Consider the following 25502-nt stretch of genomic DNA (forward strand, 5'->3'; position numbering starts at 1 on the left):
TAAGGTCAATAACAAATACAAAACAGCACACATTTGACATAGATATATAAAATTTATGAATATTATTTTTTGCATTTAATGAAAAAATAAATTCATAGAAAATTGCTATACTTTACACAAGAAATTACATTAAATGCATTTCACAGATCATAATTACTTGTTTAAGGTTGGTGTCAACCCTAGAAACATAATGGAACCCTTTGGGCCTTATTACTGGTACATTGTTGGTCTGATGTATATAAAAGAAGTTAACATTATTTAGAATGGCAAATATTTGATGAATCCATCTGCGATATCAGATTTACATGAAAAAATGCTTAATTTTTGAGAAAATCATAACTAGATGAGCACGATATTAACCCAAAAATGTTTTGGACAACAAAAACAGTAAACAATCAATTTTCTTATTAGTTTTCAAAAACTTGATAAAAGATACAGGATTTTTTGTTGTTGAGATTTTTACCAAATTTGAGATAACCACCAAAAATGGTTGAAAAAAGCTCAATTTCTGAGCAAATCATAAAGGAAACATTTTCACCCAAATTTCAACCATTTTTTGGTGAAGTTGGTCCAATAAAAAAACAATCATTTCTAAATATCTGTGTTACTTTTTTATTAGGGTCAAAAAAACCCATTATTCTTGGGTTTATCCCAACCTTAATTTGCATACACTTAATATCAATAATCTCTATATAATTAGAATTCTAACTTTTCTATGTACAATCTTTAAAAGCACTTTGTGACTTTGTAGAACAGTATAAACATGTCAATTTTGCAAGGTAGAAGACAAAAGGCTTGTATTGAGGTTTTGCCAAGTTCCTTTTACAAATTAAGTGTACTCATAATGCTTTTGTCACATTTAAATTGAATGAGTTGTGACAAGTATGCAGGCCTTGCCGTTTGAGGTGAGCGATCGCTCTCGCTCGCCACCGCTCGCCCAAACTCGATTTATAGCGAGCGTTTTTTCACTCACCATGTACACTAAATATCACTCCCTGCGAATCTCCCAAAATCAGCCATCGAATCAGCCAATTCAGCATTTAATCGATTGTGTGCCCCTCAAAGCGGAGAAAGTCACAAATTCCGTTTTAAGACCGAAGCTCTACTTGGTATACCCAAATTAGTGGTGAAAATTCGACCACTCGCCTAGCATCATGCTAGCGAGTGATTTACCACTCGCCTTTAAAATCTAGACGGCAAGGCCTGAGTATGGGTCATTAAAGGTGGGTGATCAGATTTTTGTATTGTGTCTTGTACTTCAAATTGAGGCCTGTACCAAAATAATCTGATTCCCAACATTTGAGGGAAATTGCGCAAGCCATTTTGATATTAGAAGTAAAAACATGTTTACAAACGGCCCATAAAACAGTATGTGTTGTATACCACAATTGGGGATGAGACTATCACTTTTTCTTTCAAAACATCTAAATGGAATATATTTTAGGCCCAAAATTTCACCGGGATTATGAGAAAAATATGAGCTTTCTTCCGTTGTCAAAATCTCCATTTTGATAGGAAAAAGTGGGGGAATTATGCTGTCAATCAGGCCACCCATCTTTAAGTGTTTACTCTAGTAATGGTACAATCAAAATAAACCAATGCAAAATTTGGCACAACCATCCACCCACCCACCCACCCCCCAAAGCACCATATAATCTGATATAATCAGAACAGAATATCATAAACTATCCTGTTGTACAAATACATCATCTTCATGCGTGTGTCTTTGTAATGTCTCAGTAGTTCTCTGCTCTAGATCGTTCAAACGACTGTCAAGTAACTGCTCCAGTTGCTGACGTCTACGCTTGTCTTCTGCCACAAAGTTGGCAGTGATGGATGCTCTGGAATTAGGTCTCTGTGTACGAAACAAACAAGATATAAGTAGATTGCTTTAAAAAAGTTGCTCTCATACAGGGACTTTCATTCAAAGAAATTGGATCAGGCAGCATATACTATGATCAGCTCGTAAAGGTGAGAATTATTCATTTTTATTACTGCATGAGTCAATTACTGCATCAAGCAATACGCAAAGCGCGGCAGTTCGCATAGGTGGTGCGTCAAGCTATTTGTACGCTATTCAATATCAATCCACAATGTTATGAGTCCAGCCTATTACGAGCTGATCAGAACATAGTTATAATCATACCAATTTGTATGCAAATGAAATACAACACTACGAAAAAACTGCTGACCTCTATGGGTATATCTGATGGGAGATTGTGGACCAGTAAGACAAGCAACACAGCTGGTCATTGGATAATACATTCTTATGCTGCTTTGGATCATGAAACACACAAGTTCCTGTGCTTCAGCAGTTACACAGAGATCTAAATCATGGATAAGGTATGCATTTCATATATGCTTTAAAATGCAATTTTGGGTTATTTGCAATCATGCACCTAATTTTGGCCTGAAGGCGGCCCCTCGTACAACACACGTCTATTTGGTATGTCAGGTTTCATGTGTGTCCCCCAGTTGACATCAAACACATATTCGCACACATACATGTACATGTTACTATCAAAAATCTTGTGGTGTAATAATATGATCATTTTGGGTGTTAAAAATGCACATTCACCTCATTTTCAGATAGCATTGACTGTGCCGGTGACAGAAAAAGCTCAGGAAAACTGTGGCTTTGCCTGACTGCCGGATGCCCATTAACGGATGAGTTGAAGAGTTGCCTAGATGCTGGTGACCTTATGTTACCAAGAGACCTGCTGCTACTGAATGATGAGTTGACAGACTTTGAAGGTGGTGACTTGGCAATAGATTCAGCGCTGCTAACAAAACCACCCATTGCATCATTTTCAGCCTGTAATCCTAGATAAAACGGAAGCAAAAATTGTGCATGCAAATTCATGTCATCACCATTGTGCTTGGAATAGCATATTTAAAGATTTAGGAAAGTTATGATATATATACTACAGGGTATTCAAATCTCAAGGTTCTGACCAAATTGTCAAATTATCGTGGCATGACTTTACAGCTTCTTAAATTATTGCAGAGTTTAAAGTGTGGTTAGTGCTCAACACAGTGTCCATAGTGGGCAATTTATCAATGGCTGAAAACAATATAAAAAAAAGAACTTGAACACTGTTTTTGCCAATATCTCAAAAACAATATAAGTGACATCCGACTCATTCCCCTTGATCATGTCACAAATGCTCTTAATGCTAACCCAATAAGAAACCTAATATCTTGTGTAGGTGTCTAGTGTTTAAAGTCTGTCATAATGTAAATAATGTATTTGGATGTAAGTTTCGAAATTATAATTTTACAACCAAATAAGGATGTAAAAAGTTCAACAAAAGTATATGCTTGATAACTCAATTTGCAACATTGATACCTCTGGCCCAGGTAGATCAGATTATCTCAAAAGATACAATCCACTGACTTACTTTTGATTGCATGATATTTGTCCCTCAGATTTGTCCTTAGTCTGTCCTGTTCATCTATCAGTCGTCCTATTTCATTTTCATAACGCTTCACAGTTGAGTCCAGCCTCTCCTGTAATCTATCCATCTCTTTCCTGTGTGCGCTTTCCATCTCCTCAAATTTTCTAATGTGGTAAATTTAAAAGAAATTTATTACAATCTTTAAAGATTTGGATGTGATCAACAAAAATTAGTCATAACATTGATTTTTAATTATAACAAAAATATGATAAAATTCCTTTGCATTAATTGTTTTCAATTTTGTTGGTTTTCTGAGATGTTTTCAACCATCTGGTTCAATAAATGTGATCATTCATTGTGGATGGGTGAATAAAATACAGGAGTCCTGGGGGGGGTGAAATTCTTGAAAATAGATCTTGAAAAATTGCCTGGGTTTTTGCTATTTCCTTTCAACGCCATGTCTTTGTTAAATTTACATGTTGAAACATTTACATGTTCAAAGAAAAACAATCCTTCTAAACATGATCTTTTCACATCCCTAATAGATTTTTACACCAATTTTCAGAGTTTACTCATGTTCCTGGTGATTACACAAATTGCTAATGTTTTTTAATTTAAATTAAAAACAAAATCAAATCTTTTCTCAATCTGTGGCAAAAATGTCTGTAAGATGATATAAGCATTGAGCCCTGTTTTGTCATGACTGTACATCAACAATATAGGTAATGAAATACAATTAAATAATGAATGAAACAGTCACCTCATCAACAAAAAATGTGATGGGGAAACTTATCATCAACTTTCATTTGGCATTTCTCCAGCAATAAAAAGAAACAAAAGAAACATTCAAAATTTACTTTGGCTTATTTGATATCAAAGGGAGACTAAGTTTTGACTTGTTTGAATCTAATACCTGTCTCTAGCTGAGGATTGGCTGAGGATGCTATCCATGCTATGGTGTCCTTCCAATGATGCCCTGGGACTGGCCACCCTGGGACTCGCTGAGTGTTTAGTGGAACGCATCTGTTGTTGAATACCTGATAGATCACGCCGTAAATTCTCGTTTTCAGCCTAAGGGTAAAGAACAAAACCAAACAACATTTTCCATGTACGTAGTAGTCATAAAAAAGTTATGCAACATCACCAATATAATACACAAAAACTGAAAGACATCATGAAACTCAATCTGAATGTGCATTCTTATACTACCTGCTTTGGTGCAAACTAAAATATTGTCCATCATCAAAGATATTTTTGACCAAGGATTCATACAAAATTGTGTACATTTTGCATTACATGGAGTGGGATACATGATACCACAAAGACTGATAAAAGATGCAAAATGTGTGCATAACACTTTCTTTTATACTCTGTGTGTCAATTAACTTTTGAACACATAACCCATTCCTATAAATCCAGCAAAAATTGTAATTTTCTTTTTATTTTTCATATTTTGATTTTGTAGAAAAATGCTGAAAATGCTCAAAAGAAGCTGAAATATCGCATGGAATCATGAAAAGTAGCTTGAATTGGGCTGAAAATAAGCAAATTTGAGCAACAAAAAGAGAATCAGCTAAAAATTTTCAGGTCTGAAAGATAAGAAGAAAAAACAACTTGAAAATAGCATTAAATTTGCTTGTAAATTAAATTGACCCCAAAGATCGAATCAGCTCCTAAATTTATGCAAATGCCTCGGTTTTTAGGGCCTTTCTTATCTCAGAGGAAGGTATGCTGACATGTTTTGGATTGTGAAGGAACTGGTCACATACACATATACCAAGCAATTTCCATTACATGTATGTGTGCATAGTTTGCTTACCTCTAGCGTTTTAGATGATTGCACATGTTGCTTATGTAACTGATGTAATTCTTGGAGCTGAATCTCTGCCTGTTGTAAGTCCCTTGATGTAGATGACACATCTAAGGCCCTCATCTCACGAAGGTTTTGATGCTCTAGCTGAAGGGCTTCTAATTGTGCATTGGTTAACTACAAGAAGAAATCACATCATGTTACTTACTACAACAGCAATGACTTAACTGCTTACAAGCCCTGAGTAACTGGTTAACTAGGTAACTGGTTCACTAGGTGAATGGTTAATTAGGTAACTGGTTAACTAGGTAACCAGTTACAATGCGCAGAACAATGAATAAGAAAATTTGTTCTGTACATTTTGGTACCTTATTCATTTGATTTAAGCCCAAAATGAAATATTAAAAAATTGACAAATTGAGCTATTTGCTATTCCGGAGAGCACTTTCCCTGACCTGTTTGAAATGGACTCGGTGCAGCATGATGGTTGAAGAGGCTTTGACCCATGTTCAGCATTAATGTTTGGAGTTCTTCCTTTTGTCAATTAAATGGTACAAATTGAAGCAATTAAGGTGCATTGCAACAAGCAACAGGATATCAAATGTGCGGAACAAATTAAATTTATCTATCCACTGAACTCTTCAATTGTTTTATTGAGTGTTAGTTTCTTTAAATATTGCCTCTTATTTAAGTGTAACAATACTTTTTGAGAGCAATATACCCAAACGACAAAATCAATGTCTCACACTTTATCCTGTGCATATTAACACTAATCCTTAATCCTCACTTAACACTAACCCTTTCCCTTAATCATCCCTCTAACATTAAACCCTATCCCTAATCCTAACCCATTAACAGATTGGCAAGAATCTCCCATCACCATACATCTTTCAATCTCAGCTGAAAGATGACCGTTTCAAAATATTTTCTCACAGAATTGAAATCAGAGATTAAATTTTTATTACTTTTTTTTAACATTTAGAACTGATTTTATGATAAATGGTTGGTATTTGAAGGACATTTTGCCAAAACTCCTTGCACAAAAATACAATATACATGTAAAACACTTCCCACATCTTGGGTTTTGGAGCTCTCATATAAAAGTACAGGAAATTAACATGTGGAGTATCAGTTTTAGCCTTCTTCTCATACCTTGAGCTCATCTTCTTGTCTTTCCTTGTGTTTATTGACAAGATCCAACTCCCTCTCAACTGCTGACAACTCTTCGCTTAAAGATGCAATGGTACCATCTCGTTCATGTAGATCCGTTGTCAAAGCCGCTATTTCCTTCTTCATTCCTATCATCTCTGCTTGGTGGCGCTCTTCTACTTCCTGCTGTTGACCTCTGGCCTATGTATTATGAATTATTCAAAATGAATATTGAACATCATCAAGATTGGTTGTGGCATCAGTGCTTTTATGCAGTTGCAACCAAAAAGATATGCACCTATGTCACTACTAAACTCGACAAAACAGTTCATAGATGCACTACTCTTCTGAAGCTGAACGGAACAGAAGTATTCAAATCACCATGGGTTTGAGCATTTTTAAGATACGTGGAAGGCTCTAGTTGTAATCCACGAGTAATTTCAACACTTTTCATTTGGTTGAAAGGCCAGGCATGCTACACAGAAGTTTTGTTGTGAAATGTATTTTAAATCTTGTTTGTTGATATGATTTAACATCACTAAAATGTTCATATCAAAATCACTTAATTTCTGGGACAACTCTATGGAATCACTCACTTTGATCAGGTTTTCAGCCAGTTGTTGAAGCTCTGTGCCTTCCATATGTCTGAGTTCACTAATCTTATGAGCCAATTCAGTGTTCAAGCTAGCACACTCTATATGGGAATCATCCAATCTACAAAAGAAAACAATAGGTGAAATAACATTCAACAACTCTTCATATACTTTTGTACAGGAGCCAAGCGTTGTTAATCGGTGATGAATCCACATCTCCAGTAGCGTATAAGCGAACGCAAGGTTACGCGTACATGTTACGTGTGAGCCCGTAAAATTCGTCATGCCTGGAACGTAAACACTCTCTTATGTTGGAGGTAGCAGCTAAACATTACCCCTTTATTCTTTAGTTTTATTGCTGATATCAACAGAGAAATCACCTATCTTCTTGTAAGGTTGAGTGGCAATGACAAATGGACATTTCGAATGAAAGAATCATGTGAATTAGACGACCTTTAGCTTGTGTTCGTTGTTGAAAGGGATTCAATCATGTTTCACCATTATTCATCACCGATTAACAACTCATGTCCGGCATCGTTGTTAATTGGTGATGAACAACGGTGAAACATGATTGAATCCCTAAAGAACTGTCAATTTGAGCATTTTGACCACTCTAAATTACATATAGTATTTTCACTCTTGTCAGGTCAGTGACATCAATGTGCAGCTAGTCGTGGTAGCTCAAAGTGCTGTTATACATACCCATGCATTTGCAAAGATATGTGTGTGAAATGCATTGACCCAACTGACTCTCCAAAAAGTATAAAAAAAACTACAGCAAAAAACTTCTAAGACATTATTTTAGAAGCTAGCAGTATACTCAGTGTAATAGTTTAACAACGATCCCTGAGACTGCTTAAAATATGTTATAACATTTTGATACACCATCCATGTATCAGATAGGCCTCAGTGAGAAGCAGATATGGGCACAAAAAGTCATTTCCCAAGGGCCAAATGTCCATAATGTGCCCAAGACAAAATTGCTAAACAAACTCTGTGTGTGTCTGTCACTGCATATTTTATAACAGTGATATCTGTCCCATACAGGCAAACGGTGCAAAAAACACTGTGCATGAATGGTTAAATAGAGGTAATAGAATAAACAGAGAGGAGTATATGAAAAACATCAGCCCACTAGCTACAAACCATGTTTGCACCTGATCTGATTCACCTGTGCAAGCAACTAGCCAATTACCTTCTTTGCAATCTATCTACTTCGTCTTTCCAATGTAATTCATTCTGACGTAGCTGTAAAGCTTCTGATTGCAGATCCACAAGTTGCTGCTTCATTTGTGCTATCATCACTGCTTCACCTCCTCTATTAGATTCCTCAAGATTCCTACACAAACAGTGAAAAATATTCAACTAGTGGTTGTCCATTTCATACTAAAGACACAGCATGAAAGTACTATCACATCTTTAATTTAGTTCATTTATATATTTGTCTATCTATCTATCACTGGTTGCTGTTTACAGCAAGGAAGTCACCGCTGTAATGACAAAACCTCGTATCTATCTCACTTTTCTGTGAAATTGAGATTTTGTACTGATTCTGTAGCTAGCATGCCAGGCTTTATACTGGCAAAACATTGCTTGTCTATCTGCAACAATAAACCTAAAGCCACCTTATTTTCAAAATTGAAATGACAAACCTTGTATCTAATATAAAGGATAAGATAAGATAATAGATAAAAGACGTAGTTATGAGGTTTTGTCACTACACATTTTAGCCATTAGCAAAAGGGATGTTGTTAAAAGTATTGTGCAAAAACCTTGTATCTCCAAAACTTGAAACCATGAAACTCTATTTTTGTGTCTTTCTTTGTGTTTGGAGTTATTATAGTCATGACTGTGGCAAAGCACATACATTGATGCTAAAATTTCAACACAGCAATGTTTTTTTGCCCTCTTGAACATTGCCCTTTTTTGAGATACGAGGTTTTGTCATTACATCGACGATATCTGTTATTATTCTATATCAACCAAGGAGGTTAGACAGAAAGAGTCTAGACTTGTCCATACATGAGTGTCACTCTTGGAGGGGACAATAGAGGCGTCAGCCTTTCGCCATCTTGTGGGTACAAATGATACTGGCGTGTGCATGCGTGCCGGACACTACGCGCAGGGCTTAGCTTGCCACGCAGCTGTTATCGCGCAAGATCGACACGGTGATTTTGCTGTTCACGCATGGAGATCGAACGACCATCGCAGCGTGTACCCACAAGATGGCGGCATATGACGTCACACTGACGGCCTCTATACTATATACAGTGCCCTGGCTAGCCGCTCTCCTTGTATAACCTCTTTGGTCTGAATATAGAAATGTAATAAACAGACAGAACCCTCTATACCATGGTGAAATAATTGTAACAACTTATTTAAAAATTTTTAAAACATTTTTAAACTTGTTTGACGGGGACCCGCTGAAAACTTAAAAAACAAGAAATTTTAATCAATTAAGGTTCCAAAGTTGTTTACCTGATGATATTGTCTTTCATTGCCAGACTGTCCTCTAGATCAGAGATGGCCTGATTGTTCCTTCTAATATCTTGTTCAGTTGCAGCCACTAAATCATCACGAGATTGCAATTCAACCTGTAACTGTGATAACCGATCCTCTAAATCCTGCAAAGAACACAAACCAATAGAGTAATCCATTCCAATTGCTGGTGATGAGGGATTAGTTTTTTGACTAAAGATAATGATCTTTCAATAAACAATATACAACACAGCTTGTTGGCCAGTTATCAGTCCCATATTTCTAAGGATTGAAGTGTGACTCAAACACTGATGCATAATTTTACAAAACAAAGTGATATCAGATGATAATATCCATAAACAATCATTAATTAGTTTCACTGCAACACTTGTGCCACACTTAATAGCTTGTCACCAACAGAGATTCCACTTCTCAGGAAATTTCCTGATTTTAGGAAATTAAAAAAATTACCAATTTCAGGAAATTTTTGCTCTACCCTTCCTGTGCAACAAATTTCGACAACACCATGTGGCATCTCTGCACCATAAGATCCCAACTTTTAAAGCGCCTGAGTGAGGCACTTGTCACTGTCACTTGCAATGTAAGTCCCTATGACAGCTATAATGCAATTTCTTAATTGTTTAACTCACAATGAACAAAACACCAACATTTATATAGGTGTACTATCTCGAGGAGGGGGTTAAAAAGATATGTACGATTTGTACATGTACGCATATGATAACATTTAGAAAATATTGAACCCTTTACCTTCACAGTTTAAACTAACATTGGCAAAAACTACACCTAAAGCATTATTCAAAATGAAGTCAAGACAACATGTCCTTACTCTATTGGTCCTTTCCAAGATTTGCAATTGCTTGTCCTGTCGACTATACTCCTCTTCTGCTCTCATTTTTCCACTACTTGAATTCTGCAGTCTTTCCTCCAGATCTTGTATGGTGGCATTCTTCCCATTCAGTGTATCTTGCGCTCGGGCAAGTTGTCCCTCCACATGTGTCAGTCTGGACTTGTAGTTCAGCTCGCACTGCTCCAACATCTGGCGCCTTTTACTCAATTGTTCCTGATAACCAAGGGATTGTTGCTATGGTAACAAGGAATGCATACATTTAATTATTAGTAATGAATGTATTCTTTACGAAAACAGTAGCTACTTTAATTAGTAAAATATCCTTCCTTTGTCTCATGGATCAGATTGAATTAGTTTTGAAAAACTGTTTTTACGATTGAAATTTGATAGTTTCCTTGTTTCAAGCTATGAGTTATAAAATTCAAGTTCAAATCTGTTTGAAATTGGTCTGAGACTGTCATTTTGCCTCTTAACCCCACAGGAATGAAAAAAGAAAAAAGCGGAGAACGAAAAACATGATCTTCACCCTTCTTGACATTGCAACAGCGTGAACAGGTTCAGGTGCAAGTTATTACACTAGACAGCATATCAGCCACAGTAAAAAGCTCTGTAAAAGAAGCTGTGAGTCAAGGAATATTTAGGTATGTGTTTGTGTCATAGGACATGATTGTATTTGTATGCTCATGTTGTTGATCATAATGCTTGGTATAATGCTTGGAACTCCAATAATATTTTTATTTCTGTGTTTTATAGATGAGGCACTCACTGCTCAGAAAGAGCAGGTAATAGATGCTAGTAACGATTACAACATTGAACAAAGAGATAAGATTACTAAGGCGATAGGTAAATTCTGTAAAGGAAATGCCCGAGGGGGTTTAGCAGATCTGGAAGAAATGGTAGCCGAAATAATGATGGTTGGAAAGTCATCGATGAGTATCTGGCCGATGAGTTGGCATCAAACAGCGACGACGAGAAGAGAATTAGAGCAGCGCAAAGGTCAGCAGCTACAAAGCGTAAGAAGACCAGGTCATCCCGTAGGTCAGCTCCGTATCGCCGGGATCGGGGTCAAGCAGGACAAGGACATGTGGAGACGTTTCCTAACCCAGATTATTTTGGGAGTTCTTTTCGTGGCTATTATCAACAAAATAGACGAGCGGGTGGAGCATTTGGTAACTACTCCGTCAGGGACAGGTCTGCAGACTTCTGTTTTGCCTGTGGCAAGACTGGACACTGGAGACGCAACTGCACAGGTGTCAGTGGCTCATCATTCTCATTCAAACCAGTCAAAGAGAGTACCATGGATCAGTAAAGCAGTTAAGGCAAATGGAGGTATAGCGCAGGTACGCATGTAGACAATTCTGTGTTGAGCTGATATTAAGATAAATGATTGAAAGTTACAACTTTTTGATTACGAACAAGGCAGTTCATAACCAATTGTGCGAGGAAGAATGAAAGCTAACATTGATTTTTGGAAGGAGATTGGGGCTAATCAAGAAGTTCTGCAGGTTATACAAAAGGGATACAGAATACCTTTTGTGGGAACACCCCCATTCCATAACAACAAATCAGCAGTAAAACATTAAAAATTTGTGCTAGAAGCTATTATGGATCTTCTTGCAAAAGATCTTATTGTGGAAGTATCAAGTCCTCCTGACATTGTGAATCCCCTGTCTGTGTCGGTTCAAAGTTTGGGGAAATTGCGTTTAATTTTAGATTTGCGTTATGTAAATCAGTATTTATGGAAGGAAGGAGTTAAGTTCGAAGATTGGAGGGTAGCGTTGGAGTATTTTCATGATGGGGATTTTATGTTTTCCTTTGACCTTAAATCAGTGTACCATCACATCGATATATTTCCAGACCACCGGAAATTTCTAAGTTTTGCTTGGGAGATTAAAGGTGTAGTAAGATACTTTTCATTTCAAGTTTTAGCGTTTGGTTTATCAACCGCTTCTTATCTATTTACTAAATGCATAAGACCATTAGTGAAGTTCTGGAGAAACAAGGGTTGGTTTGTAGTAGTGTTTTTAGACGATGGGTGGTGTCGAGCATCATCATGGCAGGAGTGCTATAGTAATAGTATATCAGAATCAGTTAAAGCAGATTTATTACAGGCAGGCCTAGTACCGAATATACAGAAGTCTGTATGGACGCCGGTCCAAAATATTGAATGGCTGGGCCTAGGATGGAATGCAATACAAGGTACGTTACAGGTAGTAGACAGAAGAGTTCAGGACATTTTATGTTGTATTGAGAAATTGATAGCAACTTTGCCATAGATAACAGCCAGGCGGTTAGCAGCCTGGCTGTTAAGATTTTTAGTCTCCCTGTTCAGGGCTGAAATGCAAGAGAGAGACAATAAATAGGAGAGGCATGTGTCAGGTCACATGCAAGTCTACTAGTCTACTGCCAATCAGAATATAGCTGTCCTATGTTGAGACTACATTTAGAATAGGGGGAAGTGCATAAAGATAATTGACAACTCGCTTCCCCATCCATGGTAGCTATAGCTGACTGACTTAAACTTTTTGTGACCTATACTTTACATTCATACACTTATGATCTATCACAGGTGTGATATCTCTGTACAGCAGTGTTATCTTACAGTACAGTCAATACCATTCCTAGTTGGGCATATTATCTTTTATATACCTCATATATAGATTCCTGTCATCTGATTGGTTGAAGTGCAGTCATTGAATTAACTATGCCCGCAAAATGAACTGTGGACCGGTCATGGAAATGAACTATGGACCGGTCACGCGTGCGTCCCGATCAAACTGCTAATCGCAACATCCACGTATCCATTCGGTATATAAAACAAATATTGACTGCTTTATATTCGGGACATGGTTAAGATTATAGGCCCGCCGTGATCTCAAAACCATAGCATGGTTTTGAGATCATCTTGGGCCTATAATCTTAACCATGCCCCTCATAGCAGTCAATATTTGTATACTGGCACACTGAATTCATACAGTGCATGCATTTCATTCAAGATTGTTGCTGTTCACAAAGATCTAAATGCACCAGCCACCATACTAACAACAAGCAATGGAATACTCCGGTATTCTTCATCTTCAGCACCTTCAGCAGCCTAGATATAATTAATTACCCACCTGCATGAGTTCATATTTTTCAGCCATTGTGGTTCTCTGAGACTCCACTGCTTCAACCTGTTGCCTGTGCGCTCGACGCTGAACCTCCCAGTCTCGAACTTTACCTTCATATTCCTGAAAACAGAAACAACATACAATACAGTAATATCAAAAAGGTGTGAAAAGTTGGTATTCATGTATCCTGTTTTAATGCTCGGGCACGAAATCTGTTGATCATATGGAGTGACAGTAGTCAATACAATCATGACAATGCGCTATTCATACATCCCCTATATGAAGGCAAGACCTATATTTTCCACACAGGCAGTGCGAATTTCAAATGGGGTTACCTGAATGCATTTTCTTTAATTTACCTCATTAATTCGGCTCGAAATTAAAAGGGGACAATGTGATCAGTGATTGGAATCTATTCTTAAAATGCAAATCATACATTATTGCTTTAAGAACCTAGAATAGATAGGGCAAAAGGTTATCATTTAGAACTTCCTTGAGATGTCAACCACATCATTATAACTTCCTTGATACATTTTGCCTATCATTTCCTTAATACATTTCCTGTATGATCCACATACTATCTGTTGTGTTTTTATTCAGATTTTATGTCACAAAAGCAACAGCAGCATACCAAGATCCAACTGCTCTTTGCATGTCTGTGCATGGAGCCATTTTGTTACTCAAAGAATGCAACAGCTTGGTCCATGAAATAAATACTTGACAAATTCCTCATAGAGGTGAGTGCAAGAACTTTGTCTAACAAGCAAATATTTATAAGATGCTGCCAAAAAACTTAATTTCAATTCACATAGCGGGCCCAATATTGCATATATTCTATTACCCCCACGACCCATTATTCAAAATCGCGCACTGTGATTTGTTGAAACGCGTCACGTGAAAGACCATTAATTAGCAATAAAGTGGCCAGGGCAACAAACTTTATGTTCTTCTCGCATCACAGCGCACAGCAAAGCGCGATGCAGTATATTAGCGTCGTTACACATTGTACGCAAAGCATTACGCTTGGTTACACGTTCTGCAATAATCGCTATCACTTACGGCTTCACGTAGGCGCTCCACCTTGAGGTAAACAACTTTAAATATTTGGGCAAATATGTGATATTTTCTCTTTAAATGGCACTATTTTGTGGTAGTAGAATAGAAATAAAGGGGGCAGCAGTAGGCTTTACACGCAAATAGTGTGTCCTGGGCAGTAAAAGCGTTTAAATAATGGGTTCGCGCCGCCACCCATTATTATATTTTTACTGCCTCGACACATTATTTTCGATGTAAAGGATAATGCATTACCCTTTATTTCTTAATTTTATAGTATTGCATTTTGTACGTGAAAACAGCTTGCCATAATTTTATCGTTTGTTTAATATTATTATATTAATATTAAAGGGGCATTTCGTGATCCACAGTCTCATCCCCCACTTTTCTCAAAAAAAGTTGAGATTTTTATATCACTGGAAACCTCTGGCTACATAATGTTTATGTACAAAATATTTCTTGCAGATTAATTCGTTTAGCAAAGATATCGTGAAATTTGAATTTCGTTCTGGTGCACCAGAACGAAATTACAACGCATTGTCTATGGAGCAGTGTAATTACACATAATCATGCATAACTCGCGAACGCAAAATCGGAAGCAACTGAAATTTTGGGAATAGGTTTTTTCGTGGATATCTAATGAAAAATGACATAAATAGAGGATGCTAGAATCACGAAATACTCCTTTAATATCAATATTATATTTATATTAATATATTACAATCTATAAATACCATAAGTTGATTCCTTGCCATCTTCAGCTGTAACTGTGTTTCTTGTAGTTCCACCACTGTTTGGTCTCTTGCCTTCTCAGCATTGGATGCTTGTTTACTGTGCCGTTTCTGGACTCTCTCATAGTCTTTTTGAAGATTGCTCAGCTGTTATTAAATAAGACAAACATCCACAAGATGATGCACAAAAACACCTACATGGAGACCCACCCACACCCACCTCTTTCATCAATCCTCTAGCACACATACATTGTACATGTACACACCCCAACACACCCTGTAACACAAACAAAACTAAACAATGTGTGTTGCTAAAACATTTGGCAAGCAAAAATGCTATGTGCTATGCTTGTGTTTTAGAAAAACAAGCTAAGACTAGTAAGAGATACGCAGGATTTTTTGTGTGTTTTAGCCCATATTTTAAAATTAAAAAAAAAGCCTGTAGAAAGAGTCACGGTACATACATAGGGTTAGCGCTAGGATGGCTGTCACATTTATGTGTGCAGGTTTGAGAAACAAACCTTCTTATTTGGCATATTATGTATAATGATTTTTTTTTGTTTAACTCAATGGATACAAATTACTTTGCACCAGGGCAACCCAGTTAAAATGTATGTGAAAAAATATGCAATGATGAGGAAATTATAAAAAGACACCAAACTTGTGCGGAAACTTGACATGCCTGAATATAGTGTGAACATTGATACCTGTCATACCTGATTTCTGAGTTGAGACAGCTGTTGCTCATAATCAGTTACAAGTTGTCTCTGTGCTTTACTCGTTCCACCTATCTGATCATTTAGTTCAGCTACCTACAGGGAGAACAATGGAAAACAACATTGTAATTTTTCAAAAGTGATCTTCACTGATATTAGGGATATTGCAGTCAAGTTATCTCAATTGATAAGGTGTTCGACTATGGTGCAAGAGGTTGCTGGTTCGAACCCTGGCTATGGTTTAGTACGCTCTTGTGGAAAAATTGAGTTAGCTTGAAATTACCCTGGACAAGAAACTTACTGCTAATTGTCTTCTTGTAACCCGTTAAAAACTCGGGAGCTGATCCTGGTTGCAATGGTCATTTGTGGAATGTCAAGGGTGGACGCTTTGGAAGCTGTAAAGTCCCTATGTTTATGGTTTATGGAATGATGTGGGGCCATAGTGGTCAGCGACAACCTGTAAAGTGTGCTGAAGCTTGTGAATCAACGTTTAGGTGTTGTGCCTGTGAATAATGCACCATAAATCACTGTGCTTTTTTTTCCATTTTTTAACAAGTGATCTTCACTGATATTAGGAATATAAGCAAAATTTAAAAATCGAAAGGTCATCCATGTGAGGTCATTTACTCTGTTACTTGAACTGTAAAATTTGCATCACATCCAGATCACTGGTTTGAAGGCAATCATTATTATGTTTATCATAATCATTATCTAACCTGTTCCAAGCTCCTTCACAACACCTTCATTCCCGAGGAAAAACATACTTTCGTACTCAGTTAGAAAATGTGATGAAAAATAGAGTGATTAACATTTTGGTATAATATCAGATTCATCCTGGTTTGATTAAATTAACATGAGTAACATTTTAAGAATTAAGAACATTTTGCAACATTCATCAACGATGCCATGAGTGTAATGGCAAACTTGGAATGGGACAAATAGCACTTAGTGTTACATCATGGATTTGTTTTCAAAACCAGTGAACTAAATCCAATGAAATGTCAAGCAAATTTCATATTTTCTTCATATTTTGGTACTTTATCTCTCAGAGGGAAATTTTTATAGTACTTTTGAAGTGTTTGCATCGGTTTTTAGCGATCAAGTTGGTAACTAACATGTACATCATGAATGATGACATAGTGACAACTTTAACAAATTAAACAAATACAACATACTTGTCTTTGAGAAGCCTCTAATTTTGTCCTTTGAGACACCACTTGATGCTCTCTAGCCTGGCATTGTAGTTTCAATGTCTCCGTCTCTGTCTCCCACTCCTTATGCTTATTACTCATCATGATATCAATCTGATGAAGAAGTTCTTGTAGCTCTGTCTCACAACTAGACAATGGACCATCAAAGAGGCTGCAATTAAATGAGATAAATAATCGAGAGAAAAAGTTAAAAGTTCATGCAACATTACATGCTCTCATGTTAAAGTGCTGATCTCTCTCTCCCCTTGGCATTTGGCCAGTGGCTTCTTCATATAACTTCCAAAAAGAGGTTTCTCGCAATTTGAAGTAAGAATTTTGGAGACTAGTGTACTGTGCCATTGGATATTAGACCATTTTGTTTTTGGAAATATTGACTGTAATAAAAAAAATGCCTGTTTAAACTTTTTTTTAAAGAGTGTCCTGGTCCCGACTAAATTAAAGTTAATTTTCATGAGTAATACATGTGTTCAAAGGTCCTTGCTGAAGACACTGTTTTGTTTCAATAACAACTGAAACCCCAACCTTAATCATGATTTGAAGCCCTACCCTTGCATCACAAATGCCACCCTTCTGACAGAAACCTGGAGTCATTAATTCTATAGATCTTTTATGCCTTTTATAACTTGTGAATTTATCAAGTACGGATCAACTTTTGATGCAGGAAAGTATTTTAACTCTTTTTTTCATTAAAATCAATATTACACTAACTCAAGGAACCAGTACTCACCCTGCCTCTCGTGCTTCTTGCAATAGGTCCCCATTATCACTGCATTGGAAATCTGTTGGTCTGCAAAAAAATACATATCAGGTACAAATTTAATAATGGCCAATATAATATAACATGATTTTGCTTTTATGTGCCGGTACGTGTGTCTCAATGCAGAAGTTCTATTTTTAAAAAGGAACTGGCTCAATGTATTGAGCATGCTTGAAGTAAATGCAAGTAAGAGGCGGCCATCCTGACTTTTAGACCACCAGAGCTATTGCTAATATTATATCAAATTAAACTTTCTCAATAAGGTTAAACTTGTTTTCAACTGAACATACCTTTTATTACGTCGGACAAGCTTGATTTTGTTAAAAAATTTATGTTTTTGTAGCTATTTATTGACGTAAAAGAGCTTGATGCAAAACCGGTGATCCCAGCTCCGAAGCTTTCGCGTAGCATAGCACATGATGTACCGTACGTGCATTTTGACAGTAATTTACGCTAGCGATTCATGCATTTTCAAGTGCGATTGACATCTTTTTACTGCATGACGCAATTCTGCATTTATTCAAGATGGCGAATTTCTCAAAAAGTTGGTTAAAAAGTTGCCAAACACTTTGGAGTCAAGGTTTTTATTGGAAGGAGGGCAGGGCTTTGATAAATGAGGGAAATTTTTAGTACGGTAGGGGCCTACTGTACAAGGAACTTTAAAATACGCTGTCTCTGGACAACCTTTGAAATTGTGAAATTTTGAGTCATTGTCAGACTTTTGGACCCCTTATTTATGTAAGACCGTTACTGTACACTAGTACAGAATGTGCAGGGAATCGTTGAAGGAAATTATTTAGTATAAATATTTGTCTCAGATGGGGATGGAGTAAAAAATGAGCTCGAGATACTCTATCTATATTACAGGTTTACATTTTACTGTCTTCCATTATCTTGCTGTCAGAGTCTTAGCCAGAAATCAGAAACCACCCGTCCAAGCAGATATACCAAAATTTGACCCTCAAATATAAAACAACTTGTCTATACCCATGGAAGGGTCACTGGGGTCAAATATGTCCTGATTTGGCCTTTACATGTCACTCTGAATTAGTCTCAAGTTCATATAACCTTAAAATCATCTGTTTTAGAGCTATCACATCTGGAAAATCCATTAAATCCACCCGTCCAAAATTAGATTAGCCTGTCTTAAAGACGGGTGGACGCATGGCTGGCTAAGACCTTGCTTGCTGTAAATTTCAGCTAGAGCGCTAAACCCGGGGGTTTTCTGAGAATAATACAAACACATAATCTAGTGAGAAACATCGATCCCACCGTCATGTCATATATGGGTGTCATTCTCGCTATGGTGGGAATTTTTTGTGTACATTTCCCCGATCTAGTAAGTACCACCACACAAATCCAATTACTTCGGGTAAAAACCTTCCCGCAGATCGTCATGTCATGAGAATTTCCATAACCTGACCACCTTTTTCTGACCACCTTTTCTGACCAGCTTTCACAGTGAGCCCTGTGAATTACATGCCACCATAATAAGTGCTGGGTGATAATTTGCAAGCTTTTCTCTGGGACTTGTTAATACTTATAGATTTGACATGTGTTTTAACCTCGCAGACTTTTCGTCACACACTGATTTTTTAAATTTGCAACACTCTCTCACCTTCAAATGCCATATATTTATCATTAAACAAAACAAATGTACCCCCAGCATGATAAAAGTATACATTTTCTGAAAGGAAATTGAACAAGGAATTGAACAAGAGATTCAGAAACACTGTCAGATGTAAGGTTCTAATGCCACATTTATGTGAATGAGACAAACATCAACTGACAGTGGTACAGGGTATAATGTCACCAACATTTCTGTGTTACCCCTGCATCTTATTTTTGGCATGCAGGGGTGGTGGAGGTAGCAGGGGGCACTATGCACAAACTTGTAAGTTTTAAAGTTTTCATTTTAGGAGTCTCGTACAAAATGTGCCAATACAATGTATGTTGCTATTTTCCTTAACTAGAATTACGCGGTTCGTAATTAAGGTGGCCCCCCACACAAAGGTGTGCAAATATGCAAATAAGCTCATTAATATTCATAAATATGCAAATAACATGGCACAAAACTACACAGCATATCAGGCCACCATACATGTATACTATCACCATACCAAGTTTGATGTTGATCGGTTATTGTGTTTGAGCTGGACAGTGGATTAATGAATTTGCTTCCGCCCGGACAACCAGCCAAACAAACAACCAGGCAGAGAACCATTTGGATGATAACATATATATTTTGTACAAAGTTAAAATATAATTAAAGACACAGATAAAAAGAATTTATCGTGTCTGACGTCATCTGTCAATCAAATTCGAGCACGGTTTGTTTACAAGTGTTGTGATATTAGCATGAAAGTGTTGTGATGATGACTTGCTGAACGCGGATTTATAACCGGGCGCCTTATTGTTGATTTTGCACCTTTTCGACATGCAAACCATCTCAAAAGTTAGGTCTTTATAGTAGGAAACTTTCTTAACCGAAGGCACCATGTCCACAATGCCTAGAAAAGCTGCTTTTTGCCTTGCAAAACTACGGAATTTTTCGCCATTTGCTGCTATTCCTTTTCTCCGATCAGCACCAGATAGAGATCGGTGGTCCTTTTACGCCCTGATTAACCTGTGTTAACCAATCAAAGATCGTAATTGACAGTGACATCAGACGCGATAAATTCTTTTTATCCCTGTCTTTAATTATACAATGTAGTATAGATGCTTTAGGGCATATAATACTATTGATAGGCCAAATGTTCTCCAAGACAATGAGAAAAATTAATTCTATTTTAGTCACTTTTTGAAGGGTTGTATCATTTTACGAAAGTGATAACCCCCATCAATCAATCAAATCTTTATTTCATTCAAAATACAACAATACAATAACAGCAAAACAACACATTTGAATGAGGAGATGCTCAGAAGGCCAAAAAGGCCTGAACAAGCACCCCCTTAACCTTAGCCTAAGTTTCTTAATTTGTCTAATAAAATACAATTACATACATACAAACACCCCCACCCCCCACCCTCTTCCATACATTCATGTAGAACGAACTAAGCAGGAAAAAAAATGATGAATAAAGAACATGCAGAATATAAGTTTAAGACAAGATTTCATAACATATGCTCACGTATATCGCAAAAGAAAGCTGACATTTTGTGAATATAGTATAAATGCTAAGAGATCAGTTAATTTTAATCGATTTTTGTTTTAAAAGGTAGAAAAATAAAAATAAGTAAATCAAAACTAAGAGGTATTAAGTGTACATTTCCATAAGGTTTGTTTTAATTTGGGATCTAAAGAGTTTTACTGATGTAGCCGTTTTGGCGCATCTGTCGATCGAATGCCATTTTCTTGGTCCGGCGGTTCTTATTGTTTTGTTAGCAAACTCTGTTTTTGTAAGACAGATCTTGTAATCTTCAGCGTTTCTTGTGTGATACCTGAGGTGATTCCTCTGCTCAACTAAATAACTATTGAAGGCCTTTGGTAACAGATTGGTATTATACTTGTACATGAAAGTGCTTAGTTCGAGATCATAACTATCATAAACATTAAGCAAATTGTAATTCTTGAAAATAGGGGCTGAGTGACTTAAAAAGTGACTATTCGATATCATTCTAAGGGCTTTTTTTTGAAGTTTGAAAATCTTTTCCAAATATTTGTGACAAGTATTTCCCCATGCTAAGATACCGTAGTTTATGTAAGGAAGTATTAAAGTACAATATAGTGAATACATTATTCGTTCGGAAACAAAATGTTTCAGTTGGTTTATTACACCAACACCTCTAGATATATTCTTTGAGATGTTGGTAATATGAAATTTCCAAGTTAGATTCTCATCAATTGTCACTCCAAGAAATTTGGTCTTATTCAACCTTTCCAGGATTACATTATCTAATATAATATTATTAGTAACATTGTACAATACGCGTGATGTTTTGTGATTTGTACCAAGCACCATATAATTAGTCTTGCTTGCATTCACTGATAGCTTATTAGCCTTAAACCAATTATTAACTTCTTTTAATTCATTGTTGATAAGATCGTATTTGGACACAATGTCCTTATGTGAATAAGTTATAGTAGTATCATCGGCAAACAAGACAAATTTTAGAATGGTGGAAGTATTTATGATATCATTAACATACAAAATGAACAATAATGGGCCTAGGATGGAGCCTTGAGGTACTCCACATATTATATCTTTATATTCAGATTTACAAGAATTGTAATACACATACTGTTTTCTATTATGTAAGTAATCTTTAAACCATTTTAAAACGTTTCCTCTAAAACCATAATGTTCCAGTTTATGTAATAAAATACTATGGTCGATAGTGTCAAAGGCTTTTGACAAATCTAAGAAAATCCCAACAGTTGTCTCATTGTTTTCGACAGCATTACTAATTTTGTCAATAAATTCCAAGATAGCCATATAGGTAGAATGTTTAGATCTAAAGCCAAATTGCTTATCATTTAGAATTTCATATTTATCAATGTAATGTATGCATCTGTTGAATATATTTCAGGAAAGCCCTTACTCTGATCTATTACAGATGATGACAGTATAGTCCCACCCCGTTTTGGGTGAACATTTTTCAAAATTGGGGTGGGACTATACTCAATTAAAAAAAAAAAAGTTTTTATTTTTTCGGTTTTGTAGTGTCCCTGGACCTAGACCTAAATGCTAGGATCATTCATGGTTGACCTAAAAAAAAAAAAAAAAAAATTCCAAGATGTTTCGTATTTTTAATATGAAAATTGATAACTTGTATTCATGTCATATTCTATTAATGATTTCAAAATGCATTCAAATTCAATGGAGTGAAAAACAGGTACATTTCTTTAAAAGAGCATATCTTCAAAAGTTGTGAGCCGATTGATATAATTGTTTTGGTTTATTAGAGCTAACGACTCAAGGTTTCTTTACATACCAAAATATATTTGATCAACTTTTCAGAAATAGGAGAAAAAGAGGGCGCAATGAGGGGCCTCTTTTTTTTTGGGACACCCTGTAATGTATATTGTACCAATAATAACGTGCTTTCAATTAAAGACTTAGATTTTGTCAGCATAATCAAATAACTTGTGTTGTGCATTCGTGTGAGTTCGGGTAAAAGGTGATTTTGGCCTTGAGTCAAGTACGACTCGTAACACTTTTCAAAAAATATGTGTAGGAAGTATAGAGATACTTTTAGAAGGTTTTGTGATAGGTAGAGGGGGTCTATCTCTCAGAACAACAAATAAAAAGAGGCCCCCTCCTTTTTCCAGGCATTATTGTATACCGTACGCTAAAACAGCTCTAATTACATGGGTATTACACCTATTTTGTGATAAAAAATAAAAAGGCCCCTCTTCCTCCTTTTTTTCAAAACCCCGGACGTGAAACATATTTTTTATTTTACTTGGCCTTTAAAGTTTACTAATTTTTTTTTTTAGACTAAGACTTAGTCTTTGACTTTGCTGATGAATATGGCGATCCTGACTTATAGACCACCCGAGCTATATAAGGTACAAATTGTAAATTTATCATATTAAACTTTCGCAACAAGGTTAAACATGTTTTCAACTGTGCAAACATACCTTTTATTCCATCGAACAAGCTTTATTTTGTTCTAAAATTCACGTTTTTATAGCTATTTTTGACGTAAAAGAGCTGGTAACAAAACCGGTGATGCCAGCTCCGAAGTTTTTCGCAGAGCACAAGCGCTTGATGTACGCTTTCGTTTTTGACGGTAATTTACGCTTAGCGTATCATGCATTTCAAGCGCGTTTGACATCCTTTTACTGCGTGACGCAATTCTGCATCTCATTACTCAAAGCCCTGCCCTCTTTCACAATATTTTAGCTTCTTGGATATCATCAGAAACATAGATAGTAATATTAGGTAGGTCACTGTATTTTTAAAGATTTTTTAGATGATTTTTACGATGAAAAAATGGATGTTTTAAGCTTCTTTTCAAAAATTGGTTTTACTTAGCTTGTTGGATATTTTTGCTTAATAGTTTAAAGCTTGACTCCTTTGATGAAACTTTTAGTTTAAGCTTGTTAGAATATTAAACCTTGATGAAATAGTAATATTTGAGCCCTATATAGCGCGGGTGGTCTAAAAGTCAGGATCGCCATGAATATAGCGCGGTACCGTACAGAAGAAAGCATACAACGTAACACGCGCCTTACATTGGGTACACGCTTAGTACGCTACATGAACGCAATGCGCATGTTCCAGTTTGGCCAAGAAATACTTAATTTTACTGTACTAGAAATATTAAGAAAACCCACTGCACTATCACTGAGAATCACTCATGCACTTGACTTCGAGTCTTCGTCTTCGACTTCGGAATGGGCTCTTGTCTGGGATAGTCTAGATTTTTGGTTTTCCCTATAGCCGTGTACTCAATGCGCAGTCCCTAGCCGCCTAGTGAGTAGATTTTCTTGCAATATTTGGCCTATTTACCTTCAAATTTGATCCTTACATGTACTTTGATTCAAGAACAATATCCAGCGTAGTAAAAAAAAAATTTTTTGGCGTTTCTGATCGTCACGATGAAGCATTTTTCAGGACAAAAATGGTTGCTCAGTTCTTCGTCTCATTTGTTTTGTCGTAGGCAGGTGGTAGGTTAGTCTCGGCACACACTGTATGTGTCTATAGGAACGACGAACGTTAGGACCGACGCAAATTGGCTGTGCAGAGACTATCGTTTGATGGTGATCAATGACGTATTTTCACGTAACTTAATCAACCAGTCCTTCAACTGCTTACGCACGGTCATCGGGTTGTGCTTGTTCCGCCATGTTTATTGTTTTGAGATCGGGGCCTTGAGATTTAGGCTATTTTATTGGAACCAAAACAACAGCGGGAATCGTGTGTCAAATTGACATTGAAAAGAACAGGAGGGATCAGCAAAATTAACCTTTGTGCGCACGCGCAGTGAAATTTGTCATTTTTCATTCGTGATCATTTTTGTCGGACACGGGGAGAGAGGCGGCTTCTTAAAAGTTAAATCATCTTTATTCGCCGAAATTCCAAATGATATTGCGTTTCAAGAATTTGGTAAGAATCCTAGTTAAGTTTCTGATTCCTATATGAGTACAGTTTTACATGCATCGTCCAAATTTCAAAGAAATTTTTAAAATGCCACAGCGGCATAAAGTCTTAAGCGTGTAAATCACATTCACACACAAAATGGGAAAAACGAGTCTCAGTGGACGAACGGCGTCCATGACCATGAGACTCAGCGAGTCTAGTCTGGGAGTGGGATCGCCCAAGAGGCCATCATTAAAATTAAATAGCAATGCATGATGCGGAACTGCACGTCAACACCAACTTCTGGGCGAGTTGTGCAACATATCAAGATTTGATAGAAAAATGTGTAAGCTTACCTACCAGCTAGCAGCTTCGCTTGTTTCTGCATCTGGCTTTCTGCGATTTCCGGCCACAATTTTCGAAATCAAAAGAGGGCGGCATTTGAAATGGTAGCCTAAGTCATACGCCACCTTTCAGCTTCGGGGAAAATTAACCATTTATATGTTCAAGCGTATATACTATTGAATTAGTAGACTACAGCCACGCGGTCAAAGGTCAGCTGCAAAAAGTAAATAATAACAAAATACACCACCATGTGAA

The 25502-nt window shown here is 36.6% G+C and overlaps 1 protein-coding gene across 1 annotated transcript; it reads right to left on the bottom strand.

The window, feature by feature from the left end:
* Positions 1 to 1238: 1238 nt before the first annotated feature.
* Positions 1239 to 25290, bottom strand: LOC140154115 (centrosomal protein of 63 kDa-like). Its single transcript, XM_072176723.1, has 16 exons — positions 25259 to 25290; positions 17845 to 17904; positions 17082 to 17268; positions 15907 to 16002; positions 15194 to 15337; positions 13413 to 13526; positions 10276 to 10530; positions 9429 to 9574; positions 8146 to 8289; positions 6954 to 7071; positions 6361 to 6558; positions 5218 to 5385; positions 4312 to 4469; positions 3402 to 3562; positions 2579 to 2823; positions 1239 to 1855 (listed from the first exon to the last, which is right to left on the bottom strand). The coding sequence occupies exons 1-16, from the start codon at positions 25288 to 25290 to the stop codon at positions 1679 to 1681; spliced, it is 2403 nt and encodes an 800-aa protein (XP_072032824.1). The 3' UTR covers positions 1239 to 1678.
* Positions 25291 to 25502: the final 212 nt, after the last annotated feature.

This window comes from Amphiura filiformis, chromosome 6 (assembly GCF_039555335.1).
Source record: "Amphiura filiformis chromosome 6, Afil_fr2py, whole genome shotgun sequence".
Classification (NCBI taxonomy): Eukaryota; Metazoa; Echinodermata; class Ophiuroidea; order Amphilepidida; family Amphiuridae; genus Amphiura; species Amphiura filiformis.